This window comes from Podarcis gaigeae, assembly GCF_964106915.1.
Source record: "Podarcis gaigeae genome assembly, chromosome: 2".
In the NCBI taxonomy this organism is placed as follows: Eukaryota; Metazoa; Chordata; class Lepidosauria; order Squamata; family Lacertidae; genus Podarcis; species Podarcis gaigeae.
Window position 1 is genome coordinate 41,135,349 of NC_139679.1, and position 19,020 is coordinate 41,154,368.

The window sequence follows — 19,020 nt, forward strand, 5'->3', positions numbered from 1 at the left end:
CCTTCCAGATATTGCTGGACTGCATCTCCCATCATCACTGACTGTTTGCCAACATAGGATTTGAGTCAACATCTGGAGGACCTTGCAGTACCCAAATTTGAAATGCATATCTAGTGTGGTGTTTGGAGGTGAGAGAAAGTGGTGGGGAGGCATGGAGGATGGAAATGCAGTTGGGAGTGTAAGCAAAAAAACAATAAAAGCCTGGTTGGTAAAATATGGATTTGTTACTAATTTCTCATTCTTGGTGATGACATTCTGTCTTCTGCTGAAATGTGTTTTCTCAAGTCAGGCTTTTTGGCTCCAATTATCTCTTGAGAGAAGAGGAAATCTCTCATTGGATTATTTGTGAAGTGAACACACCAAATTACAACAGTAGAAAAAGCAAGCCCTGCAGCTGTGGTTCCTTGCAATGTATTGTTTATATTGATTTATGCATATGCAAGCAACGTTGGGCAGCTGACCACAAGTGCTGGGACCAAAGAAGGTTTATTTCTTATTTAAACATTCATAACAAAGCATCATTTTGCAAACTGTCATAAGCCGAAACAAATTCTCTTCCCATCACTTCTCGTTTCCCAGAAAACTTCTCAGAAAACAGTGCTCCAACTTTGCTTTATAGGAACTTCCGTATCTTAGGATGTTGCACCCCTGATTCATGACTTGTGTTGTAATCCTTTTACCATTTTACCTGCAATCCTTCCATTTCCACCATCTAAACATTCTGTAGATCTGACTGGGAATGTCTCAGCACGGTCTGACAAATGAAAACAGGAAATGTGGGTTTGGGGTTTGGGGGGGGGGGAGGGAAGAAAGAACAGTTACCTGGAATATTGAAGTCCCCTTATTAGAAGTTGTAGTTTCTGGGTGGAACCCAGTATCATATGAATGGACTTCCACTTGCACCCTCTTGTTCTGCCCCCTGTGTAGAGGGGACTTTTGGGGCCATTTGGGGGACTCCAGGGGTAGAAGAGGACAGTAAAAGTTCTGTTCTGCATTCACATGGACAGCTTGGGATGCAACCCTATAGTGAAGATGTTAGGAGATCTGAGCTAATGGCTGAACTTGTTAGTGCATCCTTCAGGCAGGAAGACTGAATCTCTGGCATCTGCTTGAAGGAGGAAAGTTGGGTGCTGGTGCTGGGTGGAGCTGGCATGGGGAGAATAGCTGGCATATCACTTGTCTTTTCTCTTAATATACTAATTTACTTAAGTGTTAGGCACAGATGTGGTGGAGGAAATTCTGATCTCTTTCCATTTATATGTCTTAACTATCATCTAGATGGTGTTTGGCTGATCTTTGTTGGGGAGGGTGAGGTGTGGAGCCAGAGGGCGATGACTAGTCAGAAAGAGGACCAGGCATTGATAAAGTGAGAAAGCAGGCTAGTATTTCACTCCATGCCTTGATGTGGCTAATCCAGAATGCGGCAGCTAGACTGGGGACTGTGAGTGACCTCCGAGACCACATAACGCTGGTCCTGAAAGACCTGCATTGGCTCCCAGTACGTTTCCTTGCACAATTCAAAGTGTTGGTGCTGACCTTTAAAACCCTAAATGGCCTTGGCCCAGTATACCTGAAAGAGTGTCTCCACTTCTGGCAGTTCCCTCATTGTGAGAAGTGAAGTTACAGAGAACTAGGCAGAGGGCCTTCTTGGTAGTGGCACCCACCCTGTGGAATGCCCTCCCATCAGATGTGAAAGAAATAAGCAACTATCGGACTTTTAGAAGACATCTGAAGACAGCCCTGTTTAGGGAAGTTTTTAATATTGGATGAATTATTGTATTTTAATCTTGTGTTGGAAGCCGCCCAGAGTGGCTGGGGAAACCCAGCCAGATGGGCAGGGTATAAATAAATTATTATTTTATTTTGTTTTATTTTGTTTTGTTTTGTTTTGTTTTGTTTTGTTTTATTTTGTCATGTCATGTCATGTCATGTCATGCCAACTGATGGGGCAGGGAACTCTTTGTGTTCTTCCATTGTTGCTCAGGACCGTCTCCTGTATTCCCTGGGTTTGCAGCAGGGTGTAGCCAATGTGAAGCCCTCCAGCTGTTGTGGAATACAACTTCCACCCTTCCTCACTATTGGCTGTGGTGTGGTTGGGGATGATGGGAATTTTAGTCTAAACATATGGAGCACACTGTGTTGGCTACTCCTGGTTTGTAGGTGAGGTGTGGACCTTTCCATTGATGCTTTTTGTAGCTGCATGATTTTTGACTATTTGTATTGTGGCTGTTTGCTGGCTTTGTAAATTTCAAGGAATTTGGAAATGGCTTGTTCATATGGTTTATGCCAAGAGTTGGGAACCTGTAGCCATCCAGAGAATGAATGCTGTCTGCAGTGAACATGACAAGTGGCTGGGGATTATGAGGATTATTGTCCAACAACATCTGGCTACAGTTCTCCATCCTTTCCTCAAGTGGCCTTGCATCTTCTCCAGCAGTTTTACCAAGGCTAGCATAGCGGGGTTGTATTTTTATTTTTTGGATGGGGGAGTATATGGAATATTCCCTTAGTGCTGTTCCTTCCTTCAGCAAATATTTCACCCCCCCCCCCCAGACCGTGGAGTACACTGTATGATTGGGAAGGAGACACAAACAACTCTCATCTACCTTTTCCTCTGGAAAAATGAGGGCTAAATGAAAATGCCAGCTTGTCTAACACTAAGCCGTTAGCCACTGGATTCAAGATACAAAGAGTGCTTGTGTGTACTGGCACATCCCAAGTATTGAAGGCCATTCCTTGTTTAGAGTCTGTTGGCACACACTTAAGAGCGCCCTGGGATGCTTCCACATAGCCTTCCCTCCCTCGCCCCTCTGCATATAGAGCCCATCCTGCACCTTCAACCTGTGAATCTAGCTATTGGCACCATTCACTTAACTGGTTTATTCCAGAGAATCCCAATGATGGTCCTGTCTCAAACTGTTGCACTCACACTTTCCCAACATGTCACTCCATTAAAAAAAAAAGTGGCAGGTTCAGATTGCATTTGGAGTTTCTTTCGCAACTGTAATGCTATTTCCTTACTTGGTTTGAAGGTGTGGCTTGCAATCTGCTTGGCGATGGGGCTGGTGTGTAGCCTTTCTTCCTCTCCCCATTACCTGCTTGCTGCTCCATCATGTGGCCTCTTCAGAACCATTGCCCTGCTGTAGCATCTGGACTGTATCTGAAAGTGATTTTAAAGGGGGAAAGGATGTAAAATGACCACGGGTACTCTTATGGGAGGGACACGGGTGGCACTGTGGGTTAAACCACAGAGCCTAGGACTTGCCAATCAGAAGGTCAGGGGTTTGAATCCCCGCGACAGGGGTGAGCTCCCGTTGCTCGGTCTCAGCTCCTGCCAACCTATAGCAGTTCGAAAGCACGTCAAAGTGCAAGTAGATAAATAGGTACCACTCCAGCGGGAAGGTAAACGGTGTTTCTGTGTGCTACTCTGGTTTGTCAGAAGCAGCTTAGTCATGCTAGCCACATGACCCGGAAGCTGTACGCCGGCTCCCTCAGCCAGTAAAGCGAGATGAGCGCCGCAACCCCAGAGTCGGCCACAACTGGACCTAATGGTCAGGGGTCCCTTTACCTTTACTCTTATGGGGGAAAGGTGGGCAGGGAAGATTTACCCCAGTTGTAGCAACTGGTAGGAATTCTTGTGTCAAGGGAGAGTGAAAAGAGAGGACAGGCTCCTTCCATATGTAATGAATTGTCTGCAAGATGGAATCTCAGTAGATATAGTGAGTTATGCTGAAGTTTTCCCTTCTATACAACTACTAAATATGCAAAGCCTCTTTTTTTCACCTGGTCTGTATTGTGCAAATAATAGCACATTAGGCTCATGCTTGTACAACTTTGAGGAAGTTGCAAAGCTGTGCATAATTCCTTTGAGTCCTTCCCTGAAAGAGAGGTGCTGGGTGCTATTTGATATCAGTCTCGTGGTTGGTGACAAATGTCTAGCTTAAATGTGAGTGGCTGTGAAGTGGCCCGAGAGCACCCAAAATATCTGAATGAAGTTCAGGCAGTGGGGGCTTCCCCTGGGCCCAGAGCCCCCCCAAGACTCTACTGATTTTGGCAGCAGTAGCAAAAAGAAAAGAAGAAAAGAATAAAAATAAAACAAGCTGGGATGGGGTTCCACAGCACGGAACCAATATGTTCAGCACCCTAATGGGAATGATAATAATCACCTGTAATCAGCTGAAGTGTACATGTGAGGGTCACACCCATTGCTACTGTGGAAGGTTGGCCAAGGGTGAACATGATCCTCAGGCAAAAGGAAGATTGGTCAACTCTGGAAGGGATGAACACCACAGACTCTCTGTGTGTACTTCCAGGGATATGTTGCTACACAGGCATGTGCTTGGATGATTCAGATGAGAGGGGGCATTGACTGGATTCAAATGCTCCTCCTACATACCTCTTCTGAACACAATTGCTTCTCTGGAAGTGGCAGCTTCCGGTAAGCCAAGAGGAAGCGGTGCCTGCATCCTGATGAACAGCCAGTTTCTTAATAATGGTGGAGGAAAAGGGAGCCTTTCTTAATTACAACCTTGCTCTGTCCCTGTCAAATTACTGAGTTGGAAATGCAGAGTCTTTCATTAAAACTTTATCTATGTAATTAGAAATTATATATACCTACAGCAGAGAGCACCTTCATGCCTCAGTCGCTCTCTTTAAAGATACCTTGATGCTATCTGACTAAAGCCGGGGGTGTGATCAGAATCCCCTTTCTTCAGATATCAGAGCCTTTCTGTCTCCCCAGGAGGGAATGTAGTGTGGTGCTCACATTTTTTTCCCAGCTTTTCAGCCTCTAAGTTTCTGAACTCTTCCCCTCTCAGCCACTCCCAAATGCGTCCAGTGCATCATTGTTTGGGAGGCAGCTGTTCTATTATGCATTCACCTCCTGAGTAAGCCTCGCTTACACAACCAAGGGCATAACAAGAGCCCTACTGGATCAAACCAAAGTCCTATCTAACAAGCACGCTGTTTCCTACAGGGTCCGGCTAGATGCCTCTCGGAAACCCAGAAGCAGGATATGACAGTAATAGCCCTCTCCTGTTGTTTGCCAGAGGCAAACTGTATATGGTACGGGAGGTAATATAAAGCTGAGATAGCCTTACCCTCCACAGCACTTTCTTGTCCCTTTTTAACACATCTAAGTTGCTGGCCACAACTGCATATTATGGTCACAATTTCATAGCTGAGCTGCCTTGGGTGTAAAAATATTTGCTTTTGTCTGCTCACAATGTAACTTCATTGATGGTATATGAGATAGGGAGGAAACACTTTGCTTCAAAGAACTCCAGACTTCTAATTTACTCATGTCATTGGCTCCAATATGCTGTCTACCAGCTTATCTAGGCAAAGGTTGACCTCTACAACTTTCACATCAGGCAGGCAAGTGGACATGCAGTCTACATGCCCATCACAAACCTCTTTCTATTGACTGAATTATTCACTATGAGGAACCCTCTCCCACTGGAGGCACATCCTTGTCACAGGAAGATATTGGTTCACCCCACCACATGGAATAGGTTCCTTCTAGGTCCTCTTTCTTGGGACACCGTCCTCTGCCCCTGAGACCGTCCTAACAGTACAGGTGATTACCCTGGATGCTGCTATCTCATCCCCAAAAGGACTCTTCTACCAGTCTCTGTGTCTCTCAGCTGTGTCTCTCACCTTGGCCTCATTTCTCTTGAGCTCATTGCACCAAGCATGGTTTTTGTCCAGCAGACAGGTAGTGTCACATGTATAGCTATTTTCATAACTGTTTCGATTGGGTGGCGGGAGGGTGAGTTTGAGGAAGGGCTTTTGCCTTTTCCACCCTGTCACTGAAATCACACAGGTGCCTAACTTGCTTGTCTGCTATACTGTTTATCTCAACGCTTTAGCACTGGGGTGGAAATGGTTTGTCTGCTGGGCCTCCCCTTGTGCTCTTAGCGGATTGTTTATCCCTTCACAGCTCTCCTGTGAATCCTTGTCTACAGGAAGGATTTTGATAAGTCTACTTCCCTCCCTGCCATTGTGCCTTGTTTGGCTATCTTGGGTTATTCACAGGGGACCGTGCTTCTCTAGAGAACCCCAGTTCACCCCACCCACTCAGACGTAATAACCTTGCTGCTGTTATGCTTGTTTATCTTAGGAAAGGGAGGCGAGTTGGAACAGCTGATCTTGCCAGAGGTTTTGGACACTCTGCTGCAGCTCTTGCTCCTGTCGAGGTGGCAGTTCTGAGGGCACCGGCTTTGTTCTACACCCCTGAGCCATGTTGATTTTCTCTCCAGGCATGCCTGGGAGCTGATGTTCTCTGTTCATGACCAGGCTAATTCAATTTCAGATGCAGTGTCTGTCTATCTCTTTGACTAATCACCAATCCAATAATGGGAGATTGGAGAAGGCAATCCCATTTGTATTAAAATGCATTTAAGGCTCAGTGTGCAGAGAGGATCAACAGTGTATTAATTTGCTAGACCTCTTATTCCGGCGTGAGGAAATTATAGTGCAGCACACATTGTCTGGGTCACCTTCTGGCTGCAAAGTAGTTTTAAGGAGTGACCTTTTCAACTTCTGACCATTTTGTACCCCCTTGTGAAGCAGGTGATGTGGTTAAGGGTACACGTCTCACATCTTGTCCATGCACTGACCCCTCTGATGTGGTTAGGAAATACAAACCCTCTCAGAAGCTCTTGAGAACTTGTAATAACTCCAGCTACGATTGTAAACATTACAGATTGATTAGCCCAATTTCTCCAAACCTTTCTCTACTGCCTGATTTGCACAGGGACACGGGAGACTGCCTTATACTGAATCAGACCATCAATCCATCTAGTCTGGTGTTGCCTGCAGCAACTGGCAGTGGCTGTCCAAGGTGTCATTCCAGATTCTCTCCCAGCTGTACCTGGAGATGGTGGGGATTGAACTTAGCACCTTCTGTACACAAAGCAGATTCTCTGCCACTAAGCTATGGCCCTTCCTCATTAGAAGCCACGGGCAAACAATAAGGAAATCGTAGGTACTGTGCAACTAATGCAAACTGCAAAACATGCACTTGAAATGACTGCTGTTAACAAGTGAGCTGTCCTGGCTCCGGTGAGTTCCTGTTTTAAGAACATTCAGGAAGCTGTGTACTCAATCTTCTGAAGGAAGTGAGAAAGAAGAAGCTAAGTTCTGCTTCTGGTGATCTGAATGCAATCTTAAAGAAGGTCATAACAACTGTGGTGGTGGTTTTTTTAAAGCTTCACATAGAGAAGACCCCTTCTTGACCTCTTACGGCTTCTCCAAGGTGGGAAGCCTGTGCCATAGGGAGAAGTCAGTGAAAAGGCTTTTAAGCAGCTGCTCCTTGAGCGCCTTGGTCCAGTGCACCACGGCACTGTTGGATAAATAGAACAGCTTCTGGCACATTGAAAGCTTGCTTTCCTTTTGTGTGCTTTGCCACCAGAGTGGTGTTGGTACCTCCCGTGCAGACGGGGCCCTAAACAAAGAGCTTGATAGCAGGCCCATCACATGGCTGCTGCCACCATGTAGCCAATCCGGTTCAGGGGTTTCAGCCTTGTGCAAAGTTATAATTGGCCTCTCCACAGCAGTGTGACTTTTTGTGCTCTTCAAAAGCTACCTCTCTTTTTATACAGAGGCTGACTGAGAAGGTGGGAGGGTGGCTTTTGTTGAGGGAGGAGGACACAGAGACCCAATTGTGAAGTTGGATGGGTGATGCTAGGGTGGAGATATATATATATATATGGGCTGGCTCTTGTCAACCCATTCTTGAAAACAGCCCACAGGCGTTGAACATGGCTCCCTGGAAGGAAGAATATCCTGCTGAAGGGAAACAAAATAGCAAATCTTTCCAACAAGAACTCCTGTGGCCAGCCATTATTCTTTGGACGTCTCACAGAAGCTTGTTTCTGCCTGGCTCCCCCCCCCATCCAGTAAAAACTGGTTTGGGGTAGAATTAAAGGGCCCATTTCTCAAAAGCTGTAGATAAGAATACTGAATACCACAAATCCTGTCCTTGCATTGCGATTGTCAAAGGAAACAACATGGTAATAATAATAATAATGGACACCTTTCCTTTTCAGTTTATTTGCTAAAGTGGGCAAATAAACAAAGGTTAACAAAGGTGTTCAGGCCATTTAGGGTTTGCCTTAGGAGTGTTTTCTTCTGCACCATGCCATATCCTTTGATGCTCACCTGCTATTGGAAGGTGGCTGTTGGGTAAAGTGAACCATTCAATTAACACATTTTTTCTTCATTTTTTTAAAAAAGTGTCTGTTCCCCTAAATTCAGGTAGTTCTTCAATAAGACCATTTTAGCTTTACTGTGTTTAAAGTTTCATCTCATAATCACCTTGGGCTATATCAGACAGATGTCTGTTGTAAGGTTAGTGCTGCATTTATTTTTTTTGCAGTGTTCACATGATGTCATTGGCATAAAAATGCCAGCCTATATTCTCTCTCCCCACCCATCCATTTAAACCTGCTGTATGTAAGCCCAATCTTTGCTTGGTTTAATTTAAGATGGTAGAGCAGTGGCTTTTACAATTCCCATTGAAGTTTACTTGGCCGAGTTGAGCCTTGCTTGCAAGATGGAAGGAAGGCTGCTGGCAAAAGAAGCTTGGTGGCAGCAGGAACAGACAGGTGGGTCAAAACACAACTGCAGACTGCATGCAGAGCATCTTCTCATGGCCAGTTTTTGATATGCGTCTCTTGAGAGTAGCATCCAACATGTCTTCTCAGTTGTTACCCAGATGGTTAAGTTAGTTGTCCCAGTTAATGTGAATGCTTTTAACCTTCTAAAGAAATAAAAAATGCAGTTATTGTGTGCCTGAGATATGCCCCTTTGGTCTATTCCCAAAACTGGCTAATTTGGTTAAGTGTAGACGGTACTGAGTTTTTCTTACCTGAAACCTGGTAGTGATTTCTTCCATTTTCTACAGATTTTAGTGAAGAGCGATTTGGAAACAGTTTTGGGATGCTGTCCCAATGCTACCACATTATTGCTGTCTGGGGGGACTTGTAGTGTGACAACGGCAGGACAATGATAAACAAGAGCATGTGTGTTATAAACAGTTCTGGGATTTCAGCAGGAAATTCTGGGATGGACTGTGGTTGGAAATAAACCACCCCGAAACTTCTTCAGGTACGAATGGTATTTTAACAGGTATTGCATATAACTGACCCGATAGCATTGTGAGCCCCAATCTTTTCTTTTATTTATTGTTAATTTTGCTTTTATACACCACCTTTTCTTCAAAGAGCTCAAGCTAGCACACACACATCTCCCCCTCTCCATTATACCATTGCCACCGTGTGAGGTAGGTTAGGCTGAGAGACAGTGTCTCTCAAAGTCACCCGATGGGTTTCATGGCAGAGTGGAGATTTGAACCCTGGTTGCCCAGGTCCTAGTCAAGCATTCCAGAAAAAAATGAGAGCTCCAAAGAATAGTTGTGGCCTTTCTCTTTTCTTAATGTTCTGTTTTACAAAGATGAGTGCCTTCTTTTTATTGGCCGTTTTAAATGTTTCTCTTCTCCCCTGCTGCATAGTCCTGGGTGTTGTAGTCTGTAGCTGGGATATTCAACAGACTAAAATATTTATCACCACAAATCTCTAATAGTGACGGTGGGACTTATATCCTGGCAGTGAGTAAGCAAAAGTGAGAGAGTAGCTTCATGTGTCCTGGCAAAGAACTTGGAAAATATTTTTTCCCTCTGCAACCCCCAAAGCATCTTTGTTAAAATAGATCAGTTCTACACATATGCATTCAAAAATAATAAAGTGTATGGGTTTGGTACAATCCACATGCCCTCGTCCTGCTTAGTGGCTAAATTTTATATGGCCTTTTGAAATCTCTAGAAGACACATCTTCTCTTCAAGGGCAGGAGAAATATCTTTTCCCCCAGGTCTGAATCTTCTGCACTTCTCAATCGAACGCCTGTTAAATCTGTTCTTGTAGGAGAGCTAAATCCATAACCGGAGCGATTAAACCAATTTGGCTACATGGAAACAGGGTCTAATTAATCACGCTGTCCAAACTCCTCTTGCTTTATGGAGCCGCTTCTTATTTTACATTCCTTTCTTGCCACTTGAAAAGCTTCTATGTTAGTCTTAACTTCTTTGAAGCAGATCTTATTGAATTTAAATGTATTCACTCAACCATGATTGCTGCCGAAAAGCCCTTGTCTGTGCTGGCAGTCCATGGAGGAGGAATAGTGTTTGGTCTCCTCCTTTCCTACCTCTTTCGCCCCCCTGCCTGCCCCCCCCCCCCAATATGCAGCAGTCAGGGTGAGGAGTTGAATGATTACTCCCTGGCCAGGATAGGTGGGCAACCATAGGTGGGTGAACAAACATGGGGGGATATTGCAATGCAGCGAGAAGCTCTTGCCTACACAGATAAGTGAGCATTATTCCAAGGAGTCCTGAAGATCCAAAGCATCAAATGTTGGATCCAAAATGTGCGAGTGCAGTATAGGCTACCAAAATATGTAGAAGTGATTCCTCCTCCTCCTTTTCTTTTTTAATGACTTGTGGCTTGCTTCCTTAGCCTCCTGTAAAAAAGCTGCTGATGCCTGGTTTTTTGTGGGGGGTTATGAGCTCTTGAACTAGAGAGAGAAGCTTATGAATAATGCAACTTCAGCGAGCAAAGGGATTAATGAAAGCACAACCCATTTGGTCCGATGGAGCCAGAGTCCTCATTGGATGCCTCTGCCAACTGAAAACATTAAAGAGGCCACTCAAAACTCCTGTAAACTAGGCGTATAATTATTGGTGCCTCGTCCTGTGGACTTTGTGCAAGAAAATGGAGCAAGCAAGGAATGGTGGTTGAGATGCGCTTGCATTTCTCTCCTAGAGCACAGGTCTGGTTGTGTTGTGCAGATGGAAACCTACGTCCTGGATGTTGGTGGAATAGCGACTGTAGTCGCAGGACTAAGTTAAGTAATGAAGAAAAGGGGGGTGGGAATTAGCACATTGAAAAGCGCCTCTTGTGTGGAAAGTCCTTGACCACTTTTTTTTAATCTCTCCCTCCCCCACCCCCGAAATTGGCTCTGTCTGTTTTGAGTCATTTCATTTCCAAGAAACCTTTCTCCTCCTCCTCCTTCCCTTAACATGACCTGAAAAAAGCCCATGCAGGAAATGGCTGCAGATTACTCGACTACCCCTCTGGCCAAGCCATGTGAAATGAATCCCTGATAATGATGAGAGAGTGTCTAAAGGAACGGCTCTGTAAACAGCAGTGAGCTTTTAATCTAACCACTATCCAGTCATCTGCACTTATTTTCCGCTCCTTCCCACCACCTCCTTTTCCCAGCAGGCATAAAACCTTGTAGCCATTAAAGTGGTGCTGAGGGGATCCTTCAGACAATGGAAGGGGCGCCAAGTGGGACAAAAGGAGTTCAGATGCGCTCTTGTCTCTTGGGCAAGTGGAGAAGCGAGGGGAGTTCTTGTAAACGGCAGCGGAACTGGTGTGTCTTGGATGATGCTGATAATTAGGAGTGTCCTGCTGGTTTTTCTGAAACAAACAAATACTAATACCCTGCATAAAGAGTCTAATATTGCTTTGCGTTAATCATCTCCAGCTTGTGATTCAATCATGCAGAATATTTACCACTTAATTCTACCTATTGCCCCAATAAGACTGCCTTCTCTCCAGGAACATGGTTGGAAGTGAAATCCTACATGTCATGAATCGAGGAATAGGATAGCTAGTATGGCAGAGCTCTGTATGGTCAGTGTTTGGGTGGGAGGCTACCAGGGAACTCCTTGTACTTAGCTCAGCTCCTAGAAGGAAGGAGGGATATACAACTGTAATGTGCGAAAGGTTCACAGCCATGTGGCTGCCATCGTCTAATTTGTATTTACTATGGCAATCCCTGGTGCGCCTATAGTGCTGATATACCTGTGGTGGGAAATAGCTCCAATTCTGTGTTGGCTAGGAGCTGTTACCTCTCTCTGTAAATAAACTTGCACCTGTCTGAAAGCTTTTCACATGTGAAGGCTACCTTCAGATGACCTGGCTTCTAGCAGCAGCCTTATTTGAGTCTCGAAGGTACCTGGACCTGCCGCTTTCTGGCAAGAAGATTGAAGCCCAGCAATGAGCTGGTGACTATGAAGGGTGCTATTCTATAAATCTGCTTTCTGCTTATTAAATTGAGTCAGGAATTTCCTGCCATTTCTAAAAAAGCAAGAAGCTCTCACAGCTTACGGTGGTCTGCAAGTGAGAGGATAACCTGGCAATCTAAATTCCAGTATATGATGCTTGTCTCTGAAGGCGCCAGGCTAAAGCACAAGGTGATTGAATCTAGTCGAAAACCACTTCTGCATTATTCCCCACCTTGTAAGCCATGTCAGGGGTGCCATAGCAGTAGATTCCCTACATCAACAGGGGATCACACAGTTGGTTTCCAGAACTACCCACTTACTCTTACCAGGCTCTCAAGAGCCCTTCAATCTCTGCTGCTACACCTGTGCAATTTGCCCCTTAAGCACATCTTTTTCCCATCATTGGGATAGCTGAAATTTCCCTATCTTCATCCCAGTTGATGCAGTTGTGAAGCATCTGCAAAACTGCTAGCAACCACTGCTGGAAAAGAACATTATTTCCAGTGTCTCCAGCTGAAAACCATTTTATTTGAACCCCCCCCCACTTGCTTGCTTTTTGGCTGTGGAGATTCTACCACCTTACCTTTGATAAAAATTAGAGAGGCCATTGAATGTACAATGACGGCTAAAGTGGCTGTGGAAGATTGGTGGTGAAGTGAAACAGAGCAATTCTTGAGGTGGAAACCAGGAGAAACATCAAGACCAGTTGCTTGCTTTTAACAAGCAAGTGGCCATATTCTCTGACTGCCCCATTGGAAAAGGAAAACTCTGCACATGCATTTCTGCAAAGGCGCCAGATCACTCTCTTCTGTTTCGTGTCTGCTCTTTACTCTTCATATACTCCTATGCATCTTGGTTCTTCTGTGAAAAAGAGTGTTCCAACCTGGATCATCTCAGCTGTGCTGCTGCCTGGCACTTCTGTTTTTGTAGCTTCTGGCCTTGCAATAAAAGCTCAAGAGCCTGGTTGTTTGTACCTGTCAGCTTGTTGTTGTAAGCCCAAGACAGCAACAGCATGTAAAATACTTCTCCTCCCCCCTTCTGCCACATCACTAACAAGAGCCCCCCCCCCCTCAATTTTCTTTATTGGGAAGTGTCAACAGATTAGTGGAGAATCCCTCTGTGCGGACAAAAACCTGCCACAAAAGGCATTAGGCTTTCAGCTATTGGATTACCACGTGGCCACCTGTCAACTGACTTTGTAAATGTATCTGTCTCCAAACTGTTTTTCGCATTAGAAGGCTGAGGTGTTTTTTTCCTCCAGGAATGTGTGTTGCTAAATGACTATTTCAGCATCCTGCGTTTAAGCCTTTTTGGGGGGTGAGGGAGGAGTTGAGGAGATTAAAGCTGTCTTGTGCAAGAACACTAATGTAATAAAATCTTAAGTGGTTAACAGGCAAAGCGGGCCAGTCTGTCTGCACGGTAAATACATTGCTTCACCTAGCGCCAGGTGCCTTGTGGGGAAAATCTTTATGAAAGGAGTTCTCTAGCTCCTAAGAGTTCCTTTGTCTGAGATGGTTCTCGGAGGTAGGGCTCTATTGCTACCTGAAGCAGTATGCATGGAAAGGGGTGTGCAGGAAGCTTGCATCTCCTGAAGAGACTCCTTCTTTCTTGCACTTCTGTGACCATGCCCCCAATTTAGAAAATATTGGTGATTGTCACAGGTTTGTTTTTTGACAGAACCTGCATCCTTTGAATGAGCAGCATCATTCAGTTGATCACCTGAATCACATTTAAAGTCATATAGTGAAATAGCCTGTGGTGAGTCTCAGACATAAACTCTGTTCCCCTCCTCATCTCCTCTCGGGGGGGGGGGGTGCATGGGGGCAGCTGCCCCCCCTCAGATCAAGTAAATAAATAAAAATACTTAACTGATCAATTGCATGGCATATAACTTGGCTCTGCCTCCCCAACATAAAGCCTGCCTCCCCTAAAAACAATCATTGCTATGCCCATGGATGGGTGGACATTTTAGAACAAATTGTCTGGTTATTCATGAAGGTGGAACTCTTGGTTCATTCCCACCAAGGTAAGCTTAACTCAGCCAGAGTTGAAATGTGGTGAGCACCAAAATCTAAGCAAGTTATACAGCGGTACCTCTGGTTAAGAACTTAATTCGTTCCAGATAATTCGTTATTAATTCGTTCCAATTCGTTCTTAACCTGAGGTGTGCTTTCACAAATGGAGCCTCCTGCTGCCACTGCGCCGCTGGTACACAATTTCCGTTCTTATCCTGGGGCAAAGTTCTTAACCTGGAGCAACCACTTCCTTGTTAGTGGAGTTTGTAACCTGAAGCGTCAGTAACCTGAAGCGTCTATAACCTGAGGTACCACTGTATGTGGCACAGCTCATAATAAAACTTCCTGAAAAACCTCCTGAAGTAGGAGTGCTTAAGATACCTCATGTGAAGTGATTCATAAATGAAATAAACAATGTCATTACGGAAGAGACCTTTGGGTACATCTTGGCCTTTTGATTCACGATGTACTTAAGTCTGAAATGATGCTCTGTTGTTCCTTGGCTGAGTAAGTAATTTTGCTTGGTATTGTCAGTACCAAGAACTGTAAAAGAGTGCTGTAATTAATGCCCATTAGTGTTTCTAACCACTCTGTGCTTTTCTTCTCCCTCCCTCTCTCTCTTCTTTGGCAGGGATTTGATGCCAAGAACTCTTGATGGGCAGATCACCATGGAGAAAACTCCCAGCTACTTTGTCACCAAGGAAGCCCCGGCTCGCATCTCTGCCATGTCGAAGGGCACCAAGCTCATTGTGGTGGTGAGAGACCCGGTAACCAGAGCCATATCTGACTACACGCAAACTCTGTCCAAGAAGCCTGACATCCCCACCTTTGAGAGCCTGACCTTCAAAAACAGGACTACGGGCCTCATTGATACCTCCTGGAGTGCCATCCAGATTGGCATTTACGCCAAGCACCTGGAAAACTGGCTCCTGTACTTCCCCATTGGGCAGATCCTCTTTGTCAGTGGGGAGAGGCTAATCAGTGATCCAGCTGGTGAGTTAGGCCGAGTCCAGGACTTTCTTGGCCTCAAGAGGATCATCACGGACAAACACTTCTACTTCAACAAAACTAAGGGTTTCCCATGCTTGAAAAAGGCTGAAGGCAGCAGCAAGCCCCACTGCTTGGGCAAAACCAAGGGGCGGACCCACCCCAACATCGACCAGGAAGTGGTCCAGAGGCTGCGGGAATTCTACAGGCCCTTCAACATGAAGTTCTACCAGATGACTGGACATGACTTTGGCTGGGATTGATGGTTTAATGCCGACGTTCTTGCCAGAGTTAATCCCCTCATTTCAGCTTGCTATCCCCCTTATATATGTAGATAGGTCTATATGTAAAATGTACAGAAATCTATTTTATAATAATTTATTTTTAATTCTTAAGCAATTAATTCACTAAGCTGCCTAACCACACTGTAGCAGCCCATAGCTGTGTTTTTAACATTCCACAGTGCTGAATCCTTACTCTGCTCTTTCTCTTTTTTGTAGCCTGGTTCAGTTTGTGCTGGAAAGTGCTTCCAAGTATCTTCTATGAGAAAAATTAATATAAAAGAAAGGTTGGTGGGTAAGGGAGAAAGAATTTTTAAAAGCACAATTTTATTTTCCAATACGGGTACTAGGCATTTTGAAACACTTTTGTGAAAGGCCCTCCAGCTAGCATATTTTGCCTTCCCTCTTCCAGATCAACCCACTTGCAATTGAGTTTTTGGTTGGCTATGAAATTTCATGGAACTCAAAGCATTTAGGCCTAGCTTAAGCCTTTACAGGTGGGCATGGCACGAGTGCAGAAGGAGATTCTCTCCAGCCATATAGCTGCTGCTGCTGCTGCCTGTTTCTCAGATATGTTTTCCTTGATGTGTACAACTCTCTCTCCTTGTAGAAAGCTTTGCTACAGTAGTTACTGAATGTTCTACAGTTTTTCCTTCTGCTTTCTTGACCTTTAAGCAGATTACCTGGACTGACAACTATGCATATTTGGTCCAGCTTTAACTTGTTCCTGCTGAAAATGTGAAATGCTTCCTTCGGGCACAATTCATATGGGGTGCTTCTTTTTAAAAAAGCTGGTCTTGCAGAAGAAGACCATGCAGTCTGAACTTGTATAGTGAACCACTCCCTGCTATGTATAACTGAATGATAGGCCTGATTGCTGATAGCCCTGCAGTCAGGGTGCTCTCAGATTAGAACATGCAGAGTTACATGCCTCATCAGCCTTTTTCTAAGAGAGTTAATTAAATCCCCCCCCTCCGCTGGTGCTGAGCTGAAAGTTTTGGACTTTCATATGGGGTCAAGTCGGATGTGGGGGGAAGTATGCACTTCATTAAACCCTTGAGAGAGGGGTTGGAAATGAACATGCAGGGACCATAGACAGTCTGAACCTTGCCAAAGAATTTCACACCCGCCCCCCAAGACTAGCAAACAGCCTATTCCTGCCCCTGCCCTCAATCACATTATGCTAAGGTGAATTGAATGTAACATCTTGGCACATTCTAATTGGACCTCCAGGAGAATTGCTCCCAATGTAGGTACTTGAGAAGGTTGGGCATGTCTGACTAATGTTGCAGTGAGTGAGCTACCATCTTGTATTAAAACCTCTGTTCAGCTGTACTCTTTCTCTTTCTCTTTCTGTGTGTGTTTCAGTTCTCAACACATTCTTGAAGTGTCCCACATTGGACACAACTTGAACAATGTGGGCATAACTGTCAGATTTATTTTGAGAAGTAACTGCATATGGAATGTGGGATTTCTCAGAGGGCTGTATACAATTTGTGCGTGCATGAGCACATGCACATTATTCTAAGGATGTAGGCATTCATATGAACATTCAGCCTCTGTGTTAGCCATCTTTGGACATATGTTTGCTATCACCTGCTGGTGAGGCAGCACTCTAGGACAGGCTTCCCCAATCTTGCACCCTCCAAATTTTGTTGGATGGCAATTCCCATCACCCCTCACCATTGGGCACCTTGGCTGGGGGGATGACCGGGATTCCAAAAACATCTGGAGTACCAGAGGTTCCCCTTCCTGATTTACATGTTGAGCACTACAGAATACATTAAATAGACCCCTTGCTGTAGACCTCACTCCATCCTTTGCACCAGGGTTGGTCAGCATGGTGTCCTCCAGATGTTGCTGAACCACAACTCCCACAATCCCATGCCGGCTGAGGCTGATGGGAGTGGGATTTCAAAAACACCTGGCGGAATGCTACTATAGAAAAAGTCTTCCTACTAAAGTGAGATGCAACACATGCACCCTTAGCCTCCTCTTTCTGGACCCCCTCTCAACAGAATCTGTGATAACCATGTTGTCAAGCCATGCAGCTTCTCTTGCTCCAGGAAATTGTAGTGGGATTTTCTTTTATAGCTCTCCTTTGTTTTCCATTTCAAAATCTTTTTGCAGAACTCAGTGCTTGGACTTTTCCTTCTTCTCTGAGTAGGTTTGTAGCCAGATGCCTTCCTCTCCATTGCACAAATCAAATTGGCAAAGTAGGTATTGTATCCACAGAACCGGTTCCAAATGATTTTGCGAAATAAGTTGAGTGATAACTCTGCCACTACTTCACCATTCAGTATCTTGAACAAAATTGGCTGTGCAGACTATATAGCAGAAATATTATGAAACCAGTTAATTTAAAAGACCTTACCTACATATCATGGTAACCATGGTGGACCTTGTACCATATGGCATTTGAAACTGTTCAAGCTAGCTTCCATACATTAACTTTTTAATGTTCATGAGAGGGTACCCAGTTGAAACTCAGAGGTGTGGTTGGACTTGTTTCCCCCCACATGGTAACATTAATTTATGGCTGAGTTCCATTCAGCAGTACGTCCAGATATTAGCAATATTTTTGTGTGTGTGTTTGCTGTAACATGATACATCTTAGACTAGTCTACTTGTAAAGGAAAGCAAAATGGCAAGCAAAAACTGTAAATTGAGTATTTTGTGGTATGTACAACACAAATTAATTTTACACAGAGGTTTCTAGGAAAATGAAATTTTGATTCATACTATTTCTTTGTATGAAGAAATAAAATATATTTTACCAAACCATGGAGACCACCTCATTTTCCTTTTCAACGTGTGGGTAAACAGAAATCAAAACAAAAGGTTTGGCTATCAGAGGAATCCAAATTGGGGCCAGGGAAGTGGAGTGGTGGATAGACTAGTGCAGTGAATGCTGAGGGCAAAGGGCGTATCCTCCACTGCTGTTTTGTTTTTTTAAAATAAATGTTATGTATTATTTCACCTTTTATATAATAACCCCCTCCTGGTACAAATCTTAGCAGTGAAATAAAAAGCAGTTATACATACTCTTATCAGTATCGTTACACATTGCCTTGCTCCTTGCATAAAGAAGTAAAGTGCCACATGTAAAATAAAACAATTTAAATTCACAGTATAGGAAATATAAAGATGCAGATGTCCTCAGGAGAGCTTTCCATAATGTTCTGTGTTGAAGATGGATTCTCTCTGAGGTATAGATGAAATAAAGCCATACCATTTTTCATGGAAAGTGTCCACCATTATTATTTACTGAAGGGCTCTCATCCGGCCTCTCTGAGGGGAATGGAGCAGCTTTGGATTGAGCAGATCAATGGTCAGCTCTGCTCCATCCCCACGATGCCTTTCTTTGGGAACTTACACTGGCAACTGGCAACAGGAACACCAGTAGCATTTGTGTTCTCTTTGTTGCACATTCTTCAGTAGGAGCCTTCATGGTGGTGGAACCCCCTGGCTGGACACCTCTGCCATATCCTAACCCCCTCAATTATGGGTGATCAAGGGATTGCTCTCAGGTCTACTTTTGGGATGATTATTCCACAGAAAGCAATATTCTACACAGGGATGTTTGGAAGAAGTCTTCTGGATGATGTGAGTTGGTGGTAAACAAATTCTGCCCCTCGGCCCAATTTCAGAAGCCCTATATAAGCAATC

The 19,020-nt window shown here is 44.4% G+C and overlaps 1 protein-coding gene across 1 annotated transcript in view; it reads left to right on the forward strand.

Annotated features, from left to right (window-relative positions):
- Nucleotides 1–18,132, forward strand: part of LOC310838464 (heparan sulfate glucosamine 3-O-sulfotransferase 3B1-like) — a 31,211-nt gene extending 13,079 nt beyond the window's left edge. Inside the window, exon 2 of the mRNA XM_083725924.1 lies at nt 14,715–18,132. Within this exon, the coding sequence (XP_083582050.1) occupies nt 14,715–15,333 (619 nt within the window). The 3' untranslated portion in view covers nt 15,334–18,132. The remainder of the gene's footprint in view (nt 1–14,714) is intronic.
- The last annotated feature ends 888 nt before the right edge of the window (nt 18,133–19,020 follow it).